The 22,135-nt window shown below is 42.2% G+C and overlaps 2 protein-coding genes across 2 annotated transcripts in view; both read right to left on the bottom strand.

The window, feature by feature from the left end:
- The window catches only part of ZNF330 (zinc finger protein 330), a 255,252-nt gene extending 233,739 nt beyond the window's left edge, over nucleotides 1-21,513 (bottom strand). Inside the window, exon 1 of the mRNA XM_072119520.1 lies at nucleotides 21,502-21,513. The gene's annotated coding sequence lies outside the window, so the exon portion shown is untranslated. The remainder of the gene's footprint in view (nucleotides 1-21,501) is intronic.
- Nucleotides 6,759-18,154, bottom strand: ELMOD2 (ELMO domain containing 2). The gene is made up of 9 exons (XM_072119460.1): nucleotides 18,134-18,154; nucleotides 16,716-16,861; nucleotides 14,689-14,717; nucleotides 14,142-14,239; nucleotides 13,918-14,047; nucleotides 13,453-13,586; nucleotides 12,880-12,948; nucleotides 11,337-11,470; nucleotides 6,759-9,373 (listed from the first exon to the last, which is right to left on the bottom strand). The coding sequence occupies exons 2-9, from the start codon at nucleotides 16,858-16,860 to the stop codon at nucleotides 9,234-9,236; spliced, it is 879 nt and encodes a 292-aa protein (XP_071975561.1). The 5' UTR covers nucleotide 16,861; nucleotides 18,134-18,154; the 3' UTR covers nucleotides 6,759-9,233.
- Nucleotides 21,514-22,135: the final 622 nt, after the last annotated feature.

Here is a 22,135-nt window from a genome sequence, read left to right as displayed (position 1 = left end):
ACAAAGAAAAATTCCCTCAGGTCAAGGCAGACACAAACTGCAAACCAAATGGATAAATATGATAAAAGATGGGAGACATGTGAAAATGGCTGGGAAAGTAGTCAGCACCAGCCAATTCCCCTCTAGATCTAGGGAAAACACCCTATGAACACCCAGTCACTAAAACCACCGGATCCCTGAAAGTTTTTCCAGGTGGCTCGAGTAGTGGAGATTACATGTGGCCTCCCCTCACCTGCTTACAGCTCCTCTGTATGAGATGGTTCACAGCCGCCACTCACTCAGATCTGGAGGTATCACCTGGCGTACTGATGCTACAAAAGACTTATTTTAATCTTAGAGATGGAGTCTGATAGGATCCATATTTTAATGCTCTAATTCAGTTTTCCTAAGATGAGCACTTTAGGGGGGTGTCTATTTTTCATCCCCTCTATATTACAAACCTAATTTTTGGCCCCTAAGTTTTAAGATACTAAGCCGTATTACATGAGGTGCCATCCTCTGATTTGTCTCTTTTTTTGTTCTCCCTCTCTAGTGCAGTGATTTTCAACCTTTTTTGAGCCGCGGCACACTTTTTATACTTCGAAAATCTTGGGGCACATCACCAACCAAAATAGCACAAAATGACACTAAAACTGTCATATTATACATATAGTTAATAATATAGATTCTAAATTTATTTTACTCACTCAGTGTGAAACCTGGGCCTGTTTGGTTAAACACAAAAGGGATATCCTGGCAGGAATGGTGGAAAGACACACGGAGCTCTTCCTCAACAGTTCTCAGTTTCTCCCTGTTTTTAGTATATGGTGCTGATTATTATGTGGCTCATATACTACAAAATAAAGGGGTACAATGAGAAGTACTATGGCCATGAGGCCAGAGTACAAGTGCCAGGTCATATACTCCGCATATGAGCTGGTACTTGTAGTACTCCAGCCTCATGACTATAGTATTTCTCATTGTTAGGGCACATTCACATGGCCGTCTGCGGGGACGTACATGCGGCCGCATGTACGTCCCCATAAACGGCAATAGCGGCGCGGCGCAGATGCGGTGCCACACATGTGTGGCACCGATCCGGCCCGCACACCGCAAAAAGATAGAGCATGCTCTATCTTTTGGCGTGTGTGCGGCCGTGCGCCACTATTCTCTATGGAGGGAGGAGGGGCTGCCTCCTCCTCCTCTCCAGCACACGGCGGTATGCCCGCACGGCGGGCATACCGCTGTGTGAATGTACCCTTATATGCAGTATACTGCTGGAGTACTAAAAGTAGCAGCTCATATGCTGAGTATTCTGCCAACAGTTCATATACTCAGGCAAAAGCTCATATAGTCATCATTATTGGTGGGCATTACCTTGGCGGTGGGCAAATGCGAGTCTCTCCAGGATGATGCGCCGGCCTTGGTGACGTCATTTTGTCGCGCGAGGTTCAAAGCTTGCGCATGTGTTATTGTACACGTCTCCTACATTGTAAGAAGTTGTGACTGCGCATCGCTGCGCATTGCCAGGAAACAAAACACAGGGGGCACCATAGTCTGGGGAACTCTCCCCACGGCACACCCGACCATGTGTCGCGGCACACCGCTTGAAAATCACTGCTCTAGTGGATCAGGGTTGTGAGAAGTTTTAGGCCAGCAAATAGCGTTGTACAGTTGGGTAGTCCTACAGATAGTATCAAGCAAAAGATAGCAAGTTCCAATACTGGGACAACCCCTTTATTGGTAAGGTGAAAACTAAACTGAAATTGACACTTTTGCATTAAGAACACATTTACTAGCATATAGGTTAGCCCATTTTTTTCTGCGGGAGGCATCAAAATCAAAGGATATTTCGGTGCAACAGAGAAAAAAAATGTAAGAATGCAAGGCCTATATGTGACAAACCTCAGCGTTGTACTGGACTGGAAGTAAATTGCAATACATTACATAAAATTGTATTTAAAAACTACATCGAATATTCTTCCTGATGATCAATGAATCAGTCTAATAAAAGAAACGGTGCCTGAAAAATGTTACACTCTAAGGCCCCTTCCACACTAGCGAGTGTGATGCGATGAACTCGCATCACACTCGCAACGCAAGCTGCCGGGAACGCACGGCCCGAACGCTGCACCGCGGGAGTGAACTCATGTCAGTTCACTCCCGCGGTGCAGGGTTCGGGCCCTGCGTTCCCGGCAGCTTGCGTTGCGAGTGTGATGCGAGTTCATCGCATCACACTCGCTAGTGTGGAAGGGGCCTCATACATAACACAAGCAAGACAGACAGACTATTTTTGTAGGCACTGTGCCTCATGCAGCTACCCTTCAGATGAAAATGTTACATTACTTGATGAGTAACCGGGTCCATGTCATATTATAGTAAGAGGGACAGGGATGGCCATTTATGATGGACACTTGATAATCCTTGTTTCCATGAAAAGCACAACATTTTCACAATCCAATTGTCACAGGGACAAAAAAAAGTTTTGTCTGGAGTTACAATTATAAAATATACCAGATCCTACTCACATAAAAATTCAACTTAAGTACAAACCTTAAAAAAAATCTATGTAGTACAAAACCCAGGGACTGCCTGTACCTTTCAGACATCCCCCACAGGTCCTCTTCTTTCTCCTAGCAGGCTATATACTATGGACTGGCAGGCTAAATACCGGGTGAAGGCTGTAACCAATGCATTTCCCAACCTAGGCTTATACTTGAGTCAATAGGTTTTCCCAGTTTTTTGTGGTAAAATTAGGGGCCTTGGCTTATATTCGGGTTGGCTTATACTACAGTAAGTTGACATGCGTTATGTTCAGTTAGGCAGACATCTGCTATGTATGCATTTTTTTAACGGGAAAAAAAAATGACAGTGGCTGAAGTACTTTTTCTCAGTTTGAATAATAATAATAACAATCCTAATTTATATAGCGCCATCAAATTCCGTAGCACTTTACAAATCAAAAACCGCATGCATAATGGAACAGAACGGATGAGATAAAATTTATTATTTTTGGATACATTGCAGTTTTTGTTAGCAGTGGATGAGATGAGACTCCTTTTGGATTGAAGCCTTAAGGGCAGACATGGAAGCATGCGGCCCCAATATTGACATTTAACCTACCCATATATCATAAAGGATTCACAATTGTTTCGACTTTATAGCTGGGTACCGGGAATTATTTTCCTTTCCCTCTCCACCTTGTTTCAGCAATTCGTTCTAGAATTGTGTCACCCCAAGGACTTTATTCTTGCCATTTTTTTTTTTATATAAAAGGCCAGATTTGTGGACTATATGACAAATTTTTGTCCTTGCACACACTCCTTGCATGTTTAGAGCTGGTCTATTTAAAACGCACCTAACCATGCAACACACTTTGTCAAAATGTTATACTTGAGCTTCTAGTGTGTTCCTTGGATTTCATAATGGTACATGTTCACTAACGTTCTCTATTCAAGTTTGTGGCTTAAGTATTTAAAAATTATGGAAAAAAGGGGGTAGGAAAACTTTAGCGACCCACATATCCACCAAATGAACTGCAGATTTTATGAGGTGCAAGAAATATGATGAATTTTAATTTTTAATGTAAACAATGCATATTATGTTCATTGGCTGAAATACCTCTGATATGACCTCTAGTGGCCACAATTATATGTGCTATATGGAATTAGGTGAAACGTACAAAATATGACTAGAAATGAAAATAATGAGCAGTCCTCTAGTTAGAAGAAAAAATAGGATTTCGTAGGGAAATGAGTTTACTGTAAGTACATAGGTATTCTAGCAGTAAAGAAAAATCAGGTTCAAGCACAAGACTACATTAACAGAAACAAAACTATAATAAGACTATTATAAAAGCAAACACAATGACTTCATATAAGGAAAAATAAAATGATGTGATGTTACTCTGCATTCACTGGACCCTTTGCTCACTTTAAGATTCCTATCTATATGGAACTCCAGTATAGAAACATACAATAATGATAATAAGAAGGTGATCCGCTTCTTGGTAAAGCATCTGGTGCTCTCCATGAGATTTGATGTTGAACAGGACTGGAAGGGTAAATCCAGAATAACCTTCATTACGTCAGGCCTATTCTGATTATTATGCTTCAGCTTTATTGGAGGATGAGGGTAGCCATACACACTACAGTACATAACATAGATGGTGATGGTGACAATGAAATCAGGAGAGGTTTCTTCGCTCATAATAGCGCTTTTGGATTGTAGGGTTCTGCAATTTGTCTAAATGGTAATATCTATCACTTCTGTTCTTATCTTCCTTCTTCACTTTATTTTTTTTATACTCTACATGCTGCAATATAATAGGTTAGAAAAATACATTCCAGTAGGGCTACAAAGTTAGAAAATATGAAAATACATCTTTTATGTGATGTTTGCTGGATAACATTTGGACAGTCCAATACTCCGTTTAGCACAGTGGGACAATAGTCAGTGAATCCGGATATCTGTCTGTACCAGTACCCCTGTTATACAAACATGGCAAAAGCTCAGCTGCTCATTGGAAAACAAAAACAATAAGGCCCCTTACACACTGACAAGTGTGATGCATGCAAATCTCAGTATGTGCTAGCTCCAATGTCTGGCCCAAACGCATGTCAGTCCGGCCAGTTCCGGTCACTTAGCTTTCAGACGACATTCCAGCACACTTGTTGGATGCATCACACTCCTTGGTGTATAAGGGGCCTAACTGCTTTTTTATAGGATTTAGTGGTCTTGTAGAGGTAGACTTTAGTAGATCATCAGCCTACCATGTGCCTACACACCAGCAGCGGTGGCCGCACAGGCGCACAGAGAGATGGTTTTCTGACTCTGGCCCGGATAACGTGAACACATTTAACTCGCACATGAGCCGTTCACATTGTCCCGGTAACCTAACCTTGTATTCACTAGAATAGCTGCAGAGGGGTGCGCTGTACCTTCTCAGCGTTTGAGCGGGACAGCTGTTCACTTCACCTAGACTGCTGTATATTGACTCAGCTTGTTGTCGCTAGTTGCCGGGCACAGTACAGCAGACTAAGTAAAGATCTATCCCACAAAAACACGGACCGGCTTGCAGAGAAAGTGAAGTGAACAGCTGTCGCGGCCAATCAGGACAGCTAAGAAGCTATAGCGCATCCGCCGCAGCCGCTCCGATTTAGTGCACAAGTGGAAGTGAGGTGACCGAGACGGTGTGAACGGCGTATGCATAAGTTAAGCACGTTCACATAATTCTGACAGTACCCGTCAGAAAACCAATCTCTGCAAGACCAAAACTGCTATTGTGTAGCGGTGGCCTCATCTGAGGACAAGAGCAGGCTGTAACCAAGTCACACAAGCACCATTTATGGTAAATAATCATCAGATAGATACATTTTTACAACCAATTGAAGAAATTTAGGTCTATAGTTTAGAAATTTAAAAAAAACTGCATTTAGTGAGTTGGCAATACACGTTTTTCCTCATATATGGGTCCCTTCTGTCATATATTTATAACATAACCAGTGTATGTCACAAATAGTATAGATGGGGAAAAAGAAATCTTTACCCCAATGCTGCTAAAGAGTGGCTTTTGAATTAAACTAGGCAAGTTTTCCAGAGGTTTCTTTAGATGTCAAAGGCGCCTCACAGCCCAATAGGAGAACAGAAGCTACAAAATCCAGAACTATACCACCAGCATTTCAGCATAGAGATCATATTTACAGTTTTAATTTTATTTTGCTTTTCTTTAAGCTAGCCCTTGAAGGAGTATTCCCACGAAGACAAGTTTCAAGGATAACAAAATAATAACAGTGAATTAGAGAATGTGTTAACAAAAATGCCGCATTTCACAGATATAATTACAACCTGTCTCCATCAGTGCTGCTGTACACAATTTCAGTTGCCCCTAGACACGACCCAGTAACTTCTGACTTTGGGTCGGGTGGCGCCCACTTGGATTTCTGTGTGAGATTGTTCAGATGAGAGTTCTGTCTGTCTATGTTGTGTGGCTGTAGCCACACCCCCTTCGCGGAGATCAGAGACTCAATGATTACCCACTGTCAGCAGATACTGAGCAGAGAGCGAGCCTGCAAACTACAAGGAGCTAAGTGATCCGGGGGAAGGGGGAGGCAGGCACATATCTGTGAGATGTAGCAGAGCTCACAGTGTAATAGTCTAATGGTCTATCAGCCTTTGTGTAATCATCTCATGCATCTCTGATTTGTCTCATCTTTCTTTCTATGTGTCAGTATAATGTCAGAATCCAGATGAAAGTGTATTTACACCTGTACCCTGATAATATAACCACATTATCACCCCACAGAACTAGATGGATAATACAGTAATGTGTCTGCTTATAGTGGCCCCACCACACACTGGGATTTTGCATTGAGCTGCATGGGGAGTAATAGGAGCTAAACAGCAATAAAACTGGGTAAAATTGTATAGTTAAGGGTTAAAATTAACTTTATTGTGTTAACATCACTAGGGGATTAAGATGTGAGAATTTTCTTTGGAGGGAAAACCCTTTTAAGCTGCATTAAAATAAGCTTTTAAATTAAAAGCTTTGATATAAATTTGTCTATTTTCTCATGAAAGCAAAATAATTACATTTATATTATTTTTATTTATTTATTTTAAAGATGGTCGTCTTGTGCCACAAACTTTAGGATATGTGTAGCTAAATGGAAAGATAAGACAGGATACATATCGTTGTTGTACACCTGTTGAATTCATTCAACAGGTGTACATTGGGGAGACATAAGTAGTCCTAGACAACCTTTAAAAAACCTTTCCAAAAAACTAAAACTTATTACAGCCATCTAGGCTTCACCTTAAAATGAAAACTACCAACATAAGCATGGATAAACCAGGGGCACTAACTCTGTGACTGTGGTAATCATCTTCTTATTATCCATCGCTTTTTCTTTCCAAAATCAACTTTTACAATTATGTTAATGAGGCAGAAGGGCTTTGGAGGGTGTCACCAGAGTCCCTAAATGTCTCCCCCTCTGCATTTCCCCTTTCCCACTGGCAGATGTCACTGCAGCAGAGTTAGTTGCAGAACACAAAGGACGGGGGGGGGGGGGGGGGTTCGAGGTGATATCTCCATGAATACTAAGCTGCAGTATGCAGGGGCTCTGGTAACACCTCCAGCCCTCATTAGCATACATTTTAAAATGTGTATTTGAGGAGGAGGGAGACTTTAGACAAAAAAATATAAGAAGATTATCACAGTCAGTCACAGTGCCGGAGTCTACGTCCCTGGTTTATCCATGCTCGATTTTAAGGGTAGATTTACACTGGTAGATTTACATATTATTGACCATTAACACGGCTGGGTAGATCCCCACAGGCTGGTACGAACTATATGTTTATTAGAATCTCTGCTCCTTAATTTTATTTTTATGCAAATGAAGCATGGCTGCTTCAGGAGATTTACTAGAGCCCCGTCAGAGTCTTTCTGACCCACATCTGGCTGTGTGCTAAGAATATTGAGGCAGCAATGAGGTAACTCTGTGCTGAAGCAGGATTTCTGGCAGAAGAGCTCTAGGGGGCGTGTACGAGTCAGAGCCCCCAGAACCTAGAGGCTCGCTGGTACCTAGAGTACTTCTGCTTCATTAACATAAAGGAAATCTACTCAAATTCTCTTAATGGTTGTTGGCTGTATTCCGAGTTTTTCCTGCACTTGAACTCACCTATAAACATATGTACAGTACTCCGCTACACTCCGAACAACTTATTCTATACGGACCTAGAAGACATCAGGGTATAGGCGTGAAATTATGTGCTGCAACAGATTGTTTCAGTCCGTAAATTAATTATAATTATTGCTTCCAGAACATGCAATAACAGATATATAGGAATAATATAAGTGATCTGCACACAGTGCCTGGAAATATCACCAGCACAGGGAATCTGAAGAACACAGTGACAAAGTGTTAAACACCTAAACCCATTGCCAGCAATGGACATCACACAGAGCAAAACATCCAAACAGAAAGTGGCTTAAGACAAAGATGTAAAACTCATTAAAATACTTTAACCTTATAATAAAACATTTTTTTTATACAAGTGAGTGTTAAAGATGGTCCCTGTCCCTAGCAGCATCATAACCACAAGAGGTTTGTGACCATGAAAAGAAATGTAGTTTACAACTTACAGCAAATTCTGCCTTTCAGTGGATTTTAACCTAAACTTATCTTCTGTCCTCTTTAAGGTAAAAGCTTAGAGCTTTGCCGATTTGTACTCATGTACTCAAAACATCCTCTTTACAGGACTGTGTCCCCATAAGCACTTCCATCAGAAGATCAATTTAAGTCAAATTTCACCGATAACAGACGGCAATGCAAGAACTGCTTTGAGACAAATATTACAAATGGACATAAAACTGTGGTCTTTCTTGAGCACTATATCCAGATTATTGCAGGACACTAAAACCCAATACACAGAAGAGTCAGCTGAACCCGTTGGTACAATCTTATACAACTCGTCACAATAGTTATATGTTTTGATTTTACGTTTGGGTGTCAAAAGGAGTGCTTGGCCGAACATTCGTGTGACTGAGGGGAATGGGGTTGGGAAGAATAGCGGTCAGTCAAATTAGCATTTGTTTGCTGTTGAAGAAAGGGGCAATGAAAGTCATACAGACTGAAAATCAATTGTAAAAAATGTATGAATAGATAATCTTTAGATTTTTGCTGGGGGGAAATAAAGTAAGTACCTGCAGTAAACTCTATACCAGATACATTAGTGGAGCTTTATCTCGCCAGTCTTAACTTTTCCCAAGCCGATGTGCCAGATCTACTAAGAGGCTCTGGCCTATTAGCAGATACAAAAACACGCTCTTCCAGGAAAGGCCCGTTTAGACCATTTACAGATTGCAGGTACAGTCTATGCCAGTTTTCTCCCCAATCAGAAATGGGTCTTTTTACATGCCTTATCTGCCAGAAAACTGGTGGACAAGGTATAGTAAATGCCCCTTGTTGAGATTGTGCCACAATAGAAATCCATTCTCTAGCACTCAGAGGATCATGTTCATGTATAACCACAGAATATGGAGAGATTATGTACATGTTAACACTGGATTGATGGGCAGACCCGTATGACTTTGTCCACTTATGGTACAAACATATATAGAGTCTGATTGTCAATTAGCCTTAGTTAAACAGATAATACATTGAACAAAACATTATGTAGTACCTTGTGGGAAATGTTCATTAAATAATACAAGGTATCTAGACCTTACATAAATAAGGATTATTTTGATACAGTTAAAGAGTCAGTATGACATCAGGGTCACTGAGGAGATGCTTGATCTGATCATGGAACTTTTCTCTGTATTGGTTGAAATGCATAATACTTTCAGGTTCTTCTTTAAGCCAGAACTTGTCAAATTCATACAAAAGATAACCTGAAACAAAAACATCCATTAGATTAGGAATTACTCATTCAGTGTCTAACATATACAGTAGGGGGGAGATTTATCAGGGCTTATATGCCAGAAAACTGATGTAGAAGCCCTAGCGAACTAGAGAACCAATTTTAAAGCAGTTCCCAAATGCCCACACATACACTCACCGGCCACTTTATTAGGTACACCTGTCCAACTGCTCGTTAACACTTCATTTCTAATCAGCCAATCACATGGCGGCAACTCAGTGCATTTAGGCATGTAGACATGGTCAAGACAATCTCCTGCAGTTCAAACCGAGCATCAGTATGGGGAAGAAAGGTGATTTGGTGCCTTTGAACGTGGCATGGTTGTTGGTGCCAGAAGGGCTGGTCTGAGTATTTCAGAAACTGCTGATCTACTGGGATTTTCACGCACAACCATCTCTAGGGTTTACAGAGAATGGTCCAAAAAAGAAAAAACATCCAGTGAGCGGCAGTTCTGTGGGCGGAAATGCCTTGTTGATGCCAGAGGTCAGAGGAGAATGGGCAGACTGGTTAGAGCTGAAAGAAAGGCAACAGTGACTCAAATTGCCTCCCGTTACAACCAAGGTAGGCAGAAGAGCATCTCTGAACGCACAGTACGTCGAACTTTGAGGCAGATGGGCTACAGCAGCAGAAGACCACACCGGGTGCCACTCCTTTCAGCTAAGAACAGAACTGAGGCTACAATTTGCACAAGCTCATCAAAATTGGACAGTAGAAGATTGGAAAAACGTTGCCTGGTCTGATGAGTTTCGATTTCTGCTGCGACAATCGGATGGTAGGGTCAGAATTTGGCGTCAACAGCATGAAAGCATGGATCCATCCTGCCTTGTATCAACGGTTCAGGCTGGTGGTGGTGGTGTCATGGTGTGGGGAATATTTTCTTGGCACTCTTTGGACCCCTTGGTACCAATTGAGCATCGTTGCAACGCCACAGCCTACCTGAGTATTGTTGCTGACCATGTCCATCCCTTTATGACCACAATGTACCCAACATCTGATGGCTACTTTCAGCAGGATAATGCGCCATGTCATAAAGCTGGAATCATCTCAGACTGGTTTCTTGAACATGACAATGAGTTCACTGTACTCAAATGGCCTCCACAGTCACCAGATCTCAATCCAATAGAGCATCTTTGGGATGTGGTGGAACGGGAGATTCGCATCATGGATGTGCAGCCGACAAATCTGCGGCAACTGTGTGATGCCATCATGTCAATATGGACCAAAATCTCTGAGGAATGCTTCCAGCACCTTGTTGAATCTATGCCACGAAGAAATGAGGCAGTTCTGAAGGCAAAAGGGGGTCCAACCCATTACTAGCATGGTGTACCTAATAAAGTGGCCGGTGAGTGTATGAAAACAGCATTGTGCAGATTTTCCAATATCCTGTATTCTAGCTAAAATCATGATTTCATTGGTATGCAAATTCGCTTATTGATGCACCAGAGATGCTTTAACTCTTTGCAGCAAGCCGACGTAATAGCATGTCAGCCTAATTCAAATGGGGGAATGGAGAGAGCTCAAGGGCTGATCCTTCTCTATACAGAACAGGTGTTTTCTGCGTATTGTTTCAAACACACAGCATTAGCACACATGCTTGGCACTCTTCACAGGCCTTAACCCTTTACATGCCGAAGTGTCTTGGCTGTGATCCTCGATCCCTAATGACGTCCATCGCCATGACAGCCTGGATTCTGTAGATGCGTCACCGGCGTCATCATGGGCAAAATGGCCATAAATTTCTATACTGTAGTATAGCAGTATATGGTAGGATCAATCACACCCTCGAGGGTTAAAGTACAATGCGGGAGAAGGGACGGTTAATTAAGTCATGCATATTCACAGGCTGTTAAAGTGTGCACTTCCCCTTCCCACTGTGTTCTAAATTATTAAATTATTTAAAAATAAAATTAACAAATAAACAACAAAAAACTTACAAAAAAATTGATGAAAGCATTTAATCTCAGGGAAACCCGGAACCATATTATAGAAGTGAGACTTCAGAGCACCGCTCTTGAGTAAACTGTACGCCATTTCTGTCAGATTGATGCCAACAATAGCATAAGAATACCTAAAAAAAAAAACATAATAATAAACAATGTCACCAGAAACTCCCAGGAAAGCAACCAATCAGTTCTTGGAAAAATTAAGGAGTACCTCCTGGCAGCCATGTAGAATTGATTAAAATGAATTCTCTCCATCAGAGCACCCCTTTGAGAAAAACCTCTGCATAAAAGACCGATTTTTCCCCCAAATATACTCTTGCAAGTGGCCTCCTTTGTGCAGATCACCCCATTAAAAGACACATTTTCTGTTTAAAATCAGGGCGTTCTGCTCATAGGGGTTTCTCTGTAGCAGTTTCTACCTTTTCTATCCTTGGATGTTTCTCTCTATTCTCCCCCCTTGTTTTAATTATTGCATCTATTCTGTGTCTTTCTACACCAGCTTGAAAAAACTTGCATAGGTGAAATAATAGGGAGGAACTTAAAGGAAACCAACCATTTGATTTAATGCATTATGAACCAAAGATACCTTAAGAAAGCTGTAGCTACATTGATGCAGAATCATATCTTGTTTAATCCCTGAGCTGAGTGGTTTTTATGATAATGAAGCTCTGTCGCTTCCGTCTGGGCTCCACGCTTTTTTTTTCACATTAGTTATGCACTGCTCAGAGGATGATGCAATCACTGTTCTCTCTGCCAGGCAAAATAATCAATTGCTGCACCTCCCCCAGCTGCTGTGTCTGAGTGATCCAGCTCAGGTTGATTAGTCATGCCTTGGCTGTTCAGAAAGCTCCGTGTGGAATGTGGATCCAGCTTTACCAAGGTCCTGAATTTTATAATTGTTTTTTCAGAAAAACCACTCAGTTCAGGGATTAAACAAGATATGATTCTGCATCAATCTAGCTACAGCATTCTCAAGGTATGTTTGGTTCATAATGCATGAAATCAAATGGTAGATTTTCCTTAATTATATGTACTGCATAAAACACACACAACACTTTAAATGCTTTGGTACATCACCAAAATGAGGCAAGCTATCCTTACTTTCCAGCACACCAGAGATCACTAAAAAACATTTACTGCAATCCTGGTAACATAAGAAATCTGTCAGGATGTCCAAAATGCGTTTAAATCTAAACACTTGTGATCCGAAATGGCAAAACGCATGTTGCTCATTCCAAAACTTAAGCGGCTGATCAGGAGAAGCTCCGCCTAGCGGAGCTGGAATTGTGAATCTTGATGTAATTCTAGTGCAAAATATGAAATGTGACCTTAGACCTACTATCATCTGTGAGATAGTGCTCTGAAAACTCCAAAGCTCACCATAAGAAAAAAATATTGGGCAGCAGAGCTGACAATCATGAGCTGTGTATTTTCCCTGAACACACCATTGGCGGTATATTACTCGTTGTGCTTTCTGGTCTTACCAGTCCATATGTAATCTGAAAAAAAAAGTGTTATTCATTCATAGTCTTACCCAAGTTTTGGATGATTGGAATGGGACAGTAGTAAGCGGGATTCTTCTGTGTAATTTCTACTAAAAAAACTAAAAGAACAAAATATTTACACTGAAAGTATTACAAAAATATAACACTGAATTATTATATCAAATTTGGTTCAACGGTCCCTAACTTTTCAACAAATTATCCATAAATAAATAGTATAGATGAATCTATTAAACTGTGTAACATAATTGTTAAGAAAGACATTGTGCACTTCTTTAGTTATGGAGGCACATCACAGGTTCTAGCCACCGCAGGTCATGTGACCTAAGGCTCTCGTGGACAACAGACTTATTTTTGTGAGGTATGTTCAATATGTGTAAAATAATAGTCACATAATATTGTCCCCACATAATATTGCCAACTTCCATGTTCCAGACAGGGAAAAAAAAAATGTGTTGTATATAAAAGTTCCTATACGCTGGCCAGTGCAAAAACTAAAATGACTTACAGAGCAGTAGAGTACGGCCCATAGTGAGGTCTATAGAGATTCTCACAATCTTCTTACCACTTAGTTTAGAACAAAATTAGTAAACTTATAAACTTACAGTAAATTGGCAAGTCCCAGAAAGCCCATGCCACGGAAATCTGTCTTGGGATCATCACCTTGAAAGCCAATATCACCCCACTGCTTAGTGATTCTTGATTTTAGCTTCTCATGCGGCATAAGCAAGTCCCAAAGCTGAAACAATATGCGTACTGGTAAATCAATTTGCCTTTTTATAAATGGGTTTTGGGGCGTTCAATTAGGCCATTAATATCAGATCAGTAGAAGTTGGACACACAGCTTTAACCCACCATTCAGCTGATAGTAACGTCATGGTGAAGGAACTACGCAGCGGATGGAGGCAGAAGCCAACAGCTCTCTCCACTGGATAGTGGCCATTCCACATAACTGCAGCTCAGCGCCTATTCAAGCTAGAGGGAGCAGAGGTGCAGTACCCTGGCCTGGCCACAAAACAGTGGATGGAGCAATTCACATGCAACTACTGAAATCAAGTGAGAATACCCACCTCCAGCAGCTGCTGCTCATGCTGAGGATTGTCAGAGTCATATGGCTGTTTCCTTACACTCTCCACTTCCAAGAAGAGCTTCTTATATCCAGAGATCTGTAATAAGCATATCCTTAGGTTTATTTGAAACCTGAAAGAAAAGGCAGAGGGGGTCTTTAATTCTGAAGACATATATACTGCATGTACGTATATGGCACACACACACACACACACACACACCAAACCTTTTATCTTTCTCCACATTGATTTTCTTTTCTTGTACAATATTAGCTACATATAGATCAACTTCCTTTTCATCTATATCAACAGCACATCTCAGCACCTGGAGAAAATGAAAGATCAACAGATGTAAAATATATACTGTATTTATAATGTTGCTGCAGTGAATATTTGCATGTTTTGTCACACTCCATTCATCATAATGGGGCACATTTACTTAGAGCTCCTCTATGAGCTTATTCACTTTCCTGACCGATGGTAGACTAGCCCTACTTACATGCTCCTAAGGACGTTGTCTGCTAGGAACCTATTTATTATAATCCAGAACATTGAGATTTTGCTTAAAAGGGTGTTTACAAATTAGGCCCCAACCCCTTTTACTTACATCACCTATATATTTTATTCACGCCCAAAGCTTCCAGTCCCAGATGGGTCCCTGACGACACCAGCTCTCTGCAATCTGAAAGGGTGGGACCAGGTGGGACTGGACGAATGAGTTCATTTATGGAAAAAAGATTTTTAACCACGCCAGGGTATGAATGTTGCCCTTACCTTACTTTTTGAGTGTTCCAAGGAATATTCTAAAATAGAGAGAACAAAAAGGTGTTCAGCTGAATAATCATACTTATATATACATGACCAGTAATTATAACCAATACCTTACTCATAGTCTTCAATGATAGTTACTTAACAATTAATGGTACAGACTCAGACATCAGCATGGACTAATATTTCCAGCTGATCTGATACTGGGTAAGGATAAACATAACTGCACGATGAGGGAGACAGTGTCTGAGTTAACCTTCCAACACTTAGCAATTATCCTGTACAGGTTCTTCTCTTGCTGATATAGAGCATGATACTCTGCGTCATGTGGCTTCCATGTCGGGATAAAGCTTTTAATGCTATACTTTTCATCACATTGTCAATGTATCTGTAGATATATATAGAGAATATTTATCCTGGAGATCCCACTTTCTTCAGCACAATGTAAGAACAAGTGTGTGTGAGCAGAGCACCAAATTTAAGTCGGATGTGAGTGATGTCAGTACAAAGATCCAAGGCTCCTTTCTAGCAACAGATGAGGCTTTGCACCTTCATCTTAAATATTTTTAATTGTTCCCATTTGATTTAAAGAGCTATGTAGTTAAATAGTTAACCACCCCTTCCCACACATGCGACGTGTTTCAGAGCTGTGTCTCCGCTCACACTCACAGCAGATAAAAGGCTACTTCGCAGGAGTGCGCAGAGGATGGAAGGAACATAGCATAGCAGGAACCGGCCAGGACGGACCGCAAGTAGGAGAAGAATGAAGAGGGAAAACAGGCTGCCAGATCGCACAGGAGGATCCGGACAACGCTGGAGAATTCCTCAAGAAGGTATGTGACAAAAATCTTTATTAGCCTGCATCAAAGCACCCTAATAAAATTAAAGTAGCCAACCCACTGAATAGGTTGTATAAAGTAATGCCGGACTAACTGAACCCAGCATATGTTATATTTGCAAGTTCAAATTTCTCAAAATCATAACTGCTATCCTCCAAAATCAGAACTTTTCCATGGGTTCTGTCTGGTATTGAAGGTCAGATCCATTGAAGCTGATGGTGAACTCCAAAAAGAGGAGCAGACTGATACCTTGTGATCTCTTCACTGTTTATCTCCAGCAGAATGAGCCCAGTATGAAATGAATCCCATCTGTATGGCAGTGAGAACCCTAATGCAATAAACTGCTCACCCTCCCACATGTAAAATGCTACACGAACCAGGGAAAACACCTATAAACAAAATTTTTTACCTAACAAAATAAAGTGGTTTGAACACCTGACAGCAACTCATGACAAGAAGCAAATACTCCTAAATCTGCAATATCCACTCAGACATCAAAGACTCAGGATAAAATATAGATGATTGCTCTCTGAAAGAGCATTCACACAGTGTGATAACCCATGCAATTCTCCTCCAAATATGCCATGATCTCTAAGCCAGAAGTGATTCTCCAAGTATAGGATTACTCATTCAACTACAAGCTATTCTCCTTCAAGTGTGTGAAAAAACTACAAAGCAATTATCCTAGGCAGGCATCCTTTACAGGGAATGGCATATATAATGACTTATTGTACCCGACTTCCCTAGAATGCTGTCAGGTGGGGCAGAATCTATGTTATATGTAGTTGTGTGCTCTGGGAAGCATTTTGCTCATGGAGGAAGAGCTGCCCATGCCCCTGGTCTTTCCCTTCTATACAGATGATCTCCAGGGATTCCATGTCTCATTCTGCTCTTCCTGCTGCAGCTGGACAGAGGTAAGAGTAAGGTGAAATAATAGACCAAGCTCAGTGCTGAGGCTGCTACACCCATTGGACACTTGTAGTGGCAGGAAAGTCCACATCCAATTGACAATGTAGGATACGGACCCCCCCCCCCAATTGTCATGTATTCATTCATTAACATACCAAAAGACTGACTGAAATAGAGCATGAAAGGACTCAACGAAAAGAAAGGCGAATAGAGAAACAGAGGCAGGGCTCTAATATGACACCTATTTGGGTGATATGTTGCAAGAAATGGTAAAATAAAGTATACCTATCTTGTGGGACCTTCGAGCACCGTCCTTGGAGCCATCACAAATCCTCTGCAGCTCACATTTGCCATCTATTTGCCTTAGAAACCATTTCAACCAGAATCTAAAATAATTGCTGTAGAGATACTGCCAGATGTAGAGAAGCATCCTACAAGAAACAAACAAGTGCAAAAATAGAGAAAATTACCTTCATTGTGGAAGAAAAAACATACTCTCCGATCACACAAATGTATTATAATTAAAAGGGTCTGAAAACTGAATTTATAATATATACATATAATATACATACAAATGTAAATATAAACATAAAAAGAACAAAATAGTTATGTATATACTTATGTGCTTACACCTGAGTGTCTCTTAATATTTACCAATGTACATACGACCTTATAGGACCAATGGATGTAATAGAGGCCGTCAACAACTATGGGGGCCATTAATTTTAATAGTTTCCATTTAACGCTATTTTGTCCCTGTAACGGCCAGAGGAGGCTTCATCATTAGCAAAGGCAGATCTAGCAGATGATTTACTGCCATCATTAGCCAATACAAATCGTGTTAAAGATATGTCCTCAAATAGAATGACATAAATGACACTTCATCTAAGAATGCAAGTATAGGGAGATTAGTGCATACCAAATCTCAATATATACAGAAAAAAAAAGCATCTGACATTTGTAATCTAACCAACACCATCCTAGTGTCCCCTGACATTTGACCTCTAAGGACAGTAGGTATTGCCCTCAATCACCGAGCCAAACAAAGTGCACAAACATGTACTTGACTTTCGAAAATGACCAGCGAGATAAAAAAAAAAAAAAAAAAATAATCAGGAGCTTCAGCACAGTTTACACATGTGTTGGTGCTTTCTGTTACACTCTCAGTTTAAAGAGAGCGCAATGGAAATTGGATGTTAGAACTTCACCTTCTGTTCCCCATAGACTTTAAAGGGGTTGTACCAAGCTTTCATTCTGTGGATAGTGGATAACAAGCTGATGGGTGAGGGTCTGACTGGTGGGACCCCTTTAGGTTTAGAGAACAGGAGTCCCATTGTGACTATGTGTGGAGCTCCATTCAAAAGCATGAACATTTCCATATATATCATTCTCTGTCAATGTGAATGCTGGAGATAGCTGAGCGCTGTGCTCAGATTTTTTGAATTGAGCAGCAGGGCGATTGTCCAGGTCCTGTCCTCGTGATCCTTGCAGTCAGATGGTCCCAGATCAGCTTGTCATGCCCTATGTTATGGCCAACTTGTATAGTTGGTACAACCCCTTTAATGTATGAACGTTAACCTTCTGTTACACTTCCATGGGAAAATAACATGGGATTCTGCAATCCTTTTTATCATTATTAATAACGGAATCTGTAACAGACGCTGAAAGACTAATGTAAACTTTGCAATAAATAACAACTTGACCTGCAAGCTCTATAAAGGGAGCCGGAAGTCCTCTGTTTCATTGTGCCCTAATGTAATGGGTCAGAACTCACAGTCACATAACACGTTGCTATAAGAAGTAGTATGGTGGTGTGACATGTCATGCACTACACTGCGATCCAGTAGCAGCAGGACATCTGCCCGGCCTGCCATAGAACAGACAGGGCCCTGCCAGTACATGCAGCAATGTACCAGGAGACTGCACGGCTCTCACCTCGTCTAGGAGCTCACTCCGGGACACACACAGCAAGTACAAGAATCAATATGTATCGTTACACGAAAGCTGTCAGTCCACGTCACAGCACTAACTAGCGGGGAAATACCAGGAAACACGGCAGGAGCCATGTTGTTGACGCCTCCTCTATAGAAACCAGTGGTTCACTGCCTTCGCCAAAATGGCTGTTTCGGGAGACAACATTGTATTGTCATGTGCGCTCTCTAGTGATGTGACGCAGATAAACCAGCGACTAAAATTCCGTCTCTAAGGAAACCAGAAAGTTAGAGTTGTCCTGAGAGAAGCCTTGTTATATTCTCCAAGGGCTTTATTTATCTTTGGAGGGTGTGGAAGCGCACGGCATTATGGGAGCTGTAGCTGCAGGTGGTATATGTGCACAGCTGTAGGGTGGAGTAATGGAGGGCATGAAGTCTTCTGCAATGTGAGATGCAGTTACTTGAGCTTCTCAGGCGCCACATTTCATGGACATTTGGTGAATGTGTTTTATAGAGAAAACACTTTTATTTTCTATTAGTTCTGTCTGTATTCTGACTTGTTGTTTTAACCCTGAGGCTATTTCTCATCTAAATGACTGAGTATTTGTCTACCTTTTTTTTCACTCTCATCTGCATAACCTCATTACGTTTGGGAGGACGCTGTGTATACTGGGGGAGGCTGTGTATACTGGAGAGTCTGTTCATTACTGGGGGAGGCTGTGTATACTGTGTATTTCTGTCTGAAAAATCTTTGAATGTTTTAAAACTCATTGGCCCACATCTATTAAAGACCCTGCACCAGTTTTTTTGGCTGACTTTGCACGTTCAGCTGCTTTCACAGGTATTTATAAAGCGCCTGCGACACATTTGTGGCTGCAATCAGGGCTGCATCTGCCATGAGGCGAGATGAACTACTCGCCTTAGGCGGCAGATAGCAGAGCCCTTTTTGGAGCGGCAAAATATTGGAATATCTCGTGGGCGATTCAGGCGCCCATCGGCGGCCGAATTGCCCACCAGAAATATCAATTGCATCTTGTGACTGTCACTGATGCGATTGATACACAGCACCGGGTCACGTCTCTGCACTTAAGCTGTGGTCCGGCGAAAGAGCCGACAGAAGATGCACTGCATGAAGGATAGCAGTGGCCACGGAGCACCGACTGGATCCAGGTAAGTATTAGCTTTATTTTTTAACTAGCAAGTTACCTATATGAATAAATCTACAGGAGTGTATTAAGCCATGTGTTGGGGTGGTGACGGCGGGTTAAGTTGGACATGGGGCTAGATATTTATTAAACTGGGGGGGGGGGTATTTTAATGTTTCACCTCAGGCAGCAAAAAGGCTAGAATCGACCCTGACTGCAATATAACCAAAGCGACACAAAATTCTGCACTGAAAGGGGCTGTCAGGATTCAGGGGTAGTGGACCCACTGTACCACCACAAGCGATGACGTAAGTCAACACTTGGGAGCGGAGTCTAAGTGGCACCCGGGTTTCACCAGAGCCTGCCGCAAAGCGAGTTGGACTTGCTGCAGCGGGATACCACCGGTTTGCTATTGCTTCAATGCAGGGGTCGCTGCTGGATCATGGAGAGGTGAGTGAGACTGCTGGCGTGGGGAGGTCACACAGAGGAGCACCTTTCACCAAAGACAGGGGTCGCAGGGGCACCCGTAACAGTACCCCCTCCTTCGGCCTCCCCCTCTTCTTGGTCTGAAGGAACATCTGCAGAAGACCATGATACAAGATATAGGATTGCCACTGGATTGATGCGCTTCAGCACCTCAAAAGGACCCATGAAATGACCAAGTTTCTAGCTGGGAATCTTCAGGCGGATGTATCTGGAAGACAACCACACTTTATGATGACCGTATTACTGGAAGAAGGTTGAAGATCCATATTAAATTCCATGGCCACGTGAGACCACGGGTAGCTGGTTATCAGTAAAGGCAGGAGTAGACCAGCCGGCTTGAGACGTGATGACTTGTTTCGGGCAAAGGAAGTGCAAGAGCTCATAAAGTCTCGTACATCCTTGGCCAGACCTAGCCACCACTAGAAACGAGAAATGAGCGCGACAGAGTGTTGCACCCCAGGGTGCCCAGGCTGAGGAGAGCAATGTCCCCAAGTTAGTATCCTCTTCCGTAGAGCAGATCGGACATAAGTCTTGCCGGGAGGATGCTGCTGTAGGTCCACAGGAGCAGCAACAACCAGTCATTCCAGAGGAACGGTATGTCAAGGAGCCGGTTCTTCCCCAACAACATCAGAGGCATGTGAGGGGGCATCAGCTTTAACGTTATTCTCAGCTGGACAAAAGTGAACCAAGAAGTTGAAATGAGAAGAAGAGGGACCAGCGAGCCTGTGGAGGATTGAGACGCAGATCAGTCAGAGATATGAGATTCTTGTGGTCAATGTAGATACAGACTGGTTGACAAGCTCCTTCCAGAAGATAACCCCATTCTTCCAAACCAAGCTTTATGGCCAGAAGCTCATGACCACCTATGGAATAATTCTTCTCTGAAGCTGAGAAGGTCTTAGAGAAGAAGCCGCAGGTGAGGGTTTAACCTTTGGGCCCTTTCTGTGTGAGAACGGCTCCAGCACCAATGGATGATGCATCAACCTCTAGCAGGAATGGTTTATTAGTATCAGGCCAGGAGAGAACGGAAGCAGAGGCAAGGGCAGACTTCAGCTGAGAGAACTCTTCTACAACCGCTGTAGGCCAGAGTTTAGGATTGGTGTTCTTCTTAGTCAGTGCCACAATGGGAGATATGAGGGAAGGGAAATGTGGTATGAACTGCTGGTTTTAAGCCCAGGAATCTCTGGATAGCACAAAGCCACTGAAGTACTGCAGACAACTTGGAAGGATATATCTGTAGTCCCTTGTCAGAGATAATGTATCCTAGGAACTGGCACTTCTTGAGCTTGGCATAAAGGCGATTGGGCCTTAGACACCTAAAAACTTGCCGTACGTGGGCCCAATGGGACTCAAAGTCTGTGGAGAACACCAAGATATCATCAAGATAGACCACAACACAGGTATACAGTAAGTCTCTAAAAACATGGTTGACAAACTCCTGGAAAGTGCCCATCTCTTGTATTGAAGGCTGTCTTCCAATCATCACCTTCACAGATGCGGATGAGGTTATATGTCCCACACAGATCCAGCTTGGTGAAAATCTTTGCGCCACATACACGAAAAAAATTTCTGTGGTAAGAGGTAGTGTTGAGCGATTTTTCACTGTAACTTTATTGAGGCCATGCTAATCGATGCATAGACAGAGGGAGCCATCCTTCTTGGCCACGAAGAAGAATCCAGCACCAGCAGGGGAAGAGGACATGTGTATAAAGCCCTTCTGCAGATTCTCCTTCACATAGGCCAGCCATGGTTTCACATACAGATAGGGGATACGCTCGACCCCGTGGTGGAGACTTGCCCGACATCAAGTCTATTGGGCAGTCACCACTTGCTTCTCAGAAAAGACATCAGCAAAGTCCATGTATGAAGCGGGGAGACCCGTCAGTGGGATGGTGGACACCATGGTGCATACGGGATGAGGAACCACCAAATGGCTAGATTGGCACTCCGGACCCCAGTGAAGAACCTCACCGGTATGATAGTTGAGCACAGGAGCATGTGGTTGCAACCATGGGAGACCCACAGGAAAATGATGCTGGGAGACGAGAGCAGCATTCACGAAGTTCCCTGCAGAGCCAGAATCCAGGATGGCTGAAGCTTGAACCGGGCCACGTGTTCCAAAGCTGAAAAGAACTGGGACATT

The sequence above is a fragment of the Engystomops pustulosus genome, chromosome 1, assembly GCF_040894005.1.
Source record: "Engystomops pustulosus chromosome 1, aEngPut4.maternal, whole genome shotgun sequence".
NCBI classification, from domain to species: domain Eukaryota; kingdom Metazoa; phylum Chordata; class Amphibia; order Anura; family Leptodactylidae; genus Engystomops; species Engystomops pustulosus.
This window is presented reverse-complemented; position numbering and strand designations above follow the sequence as displayed.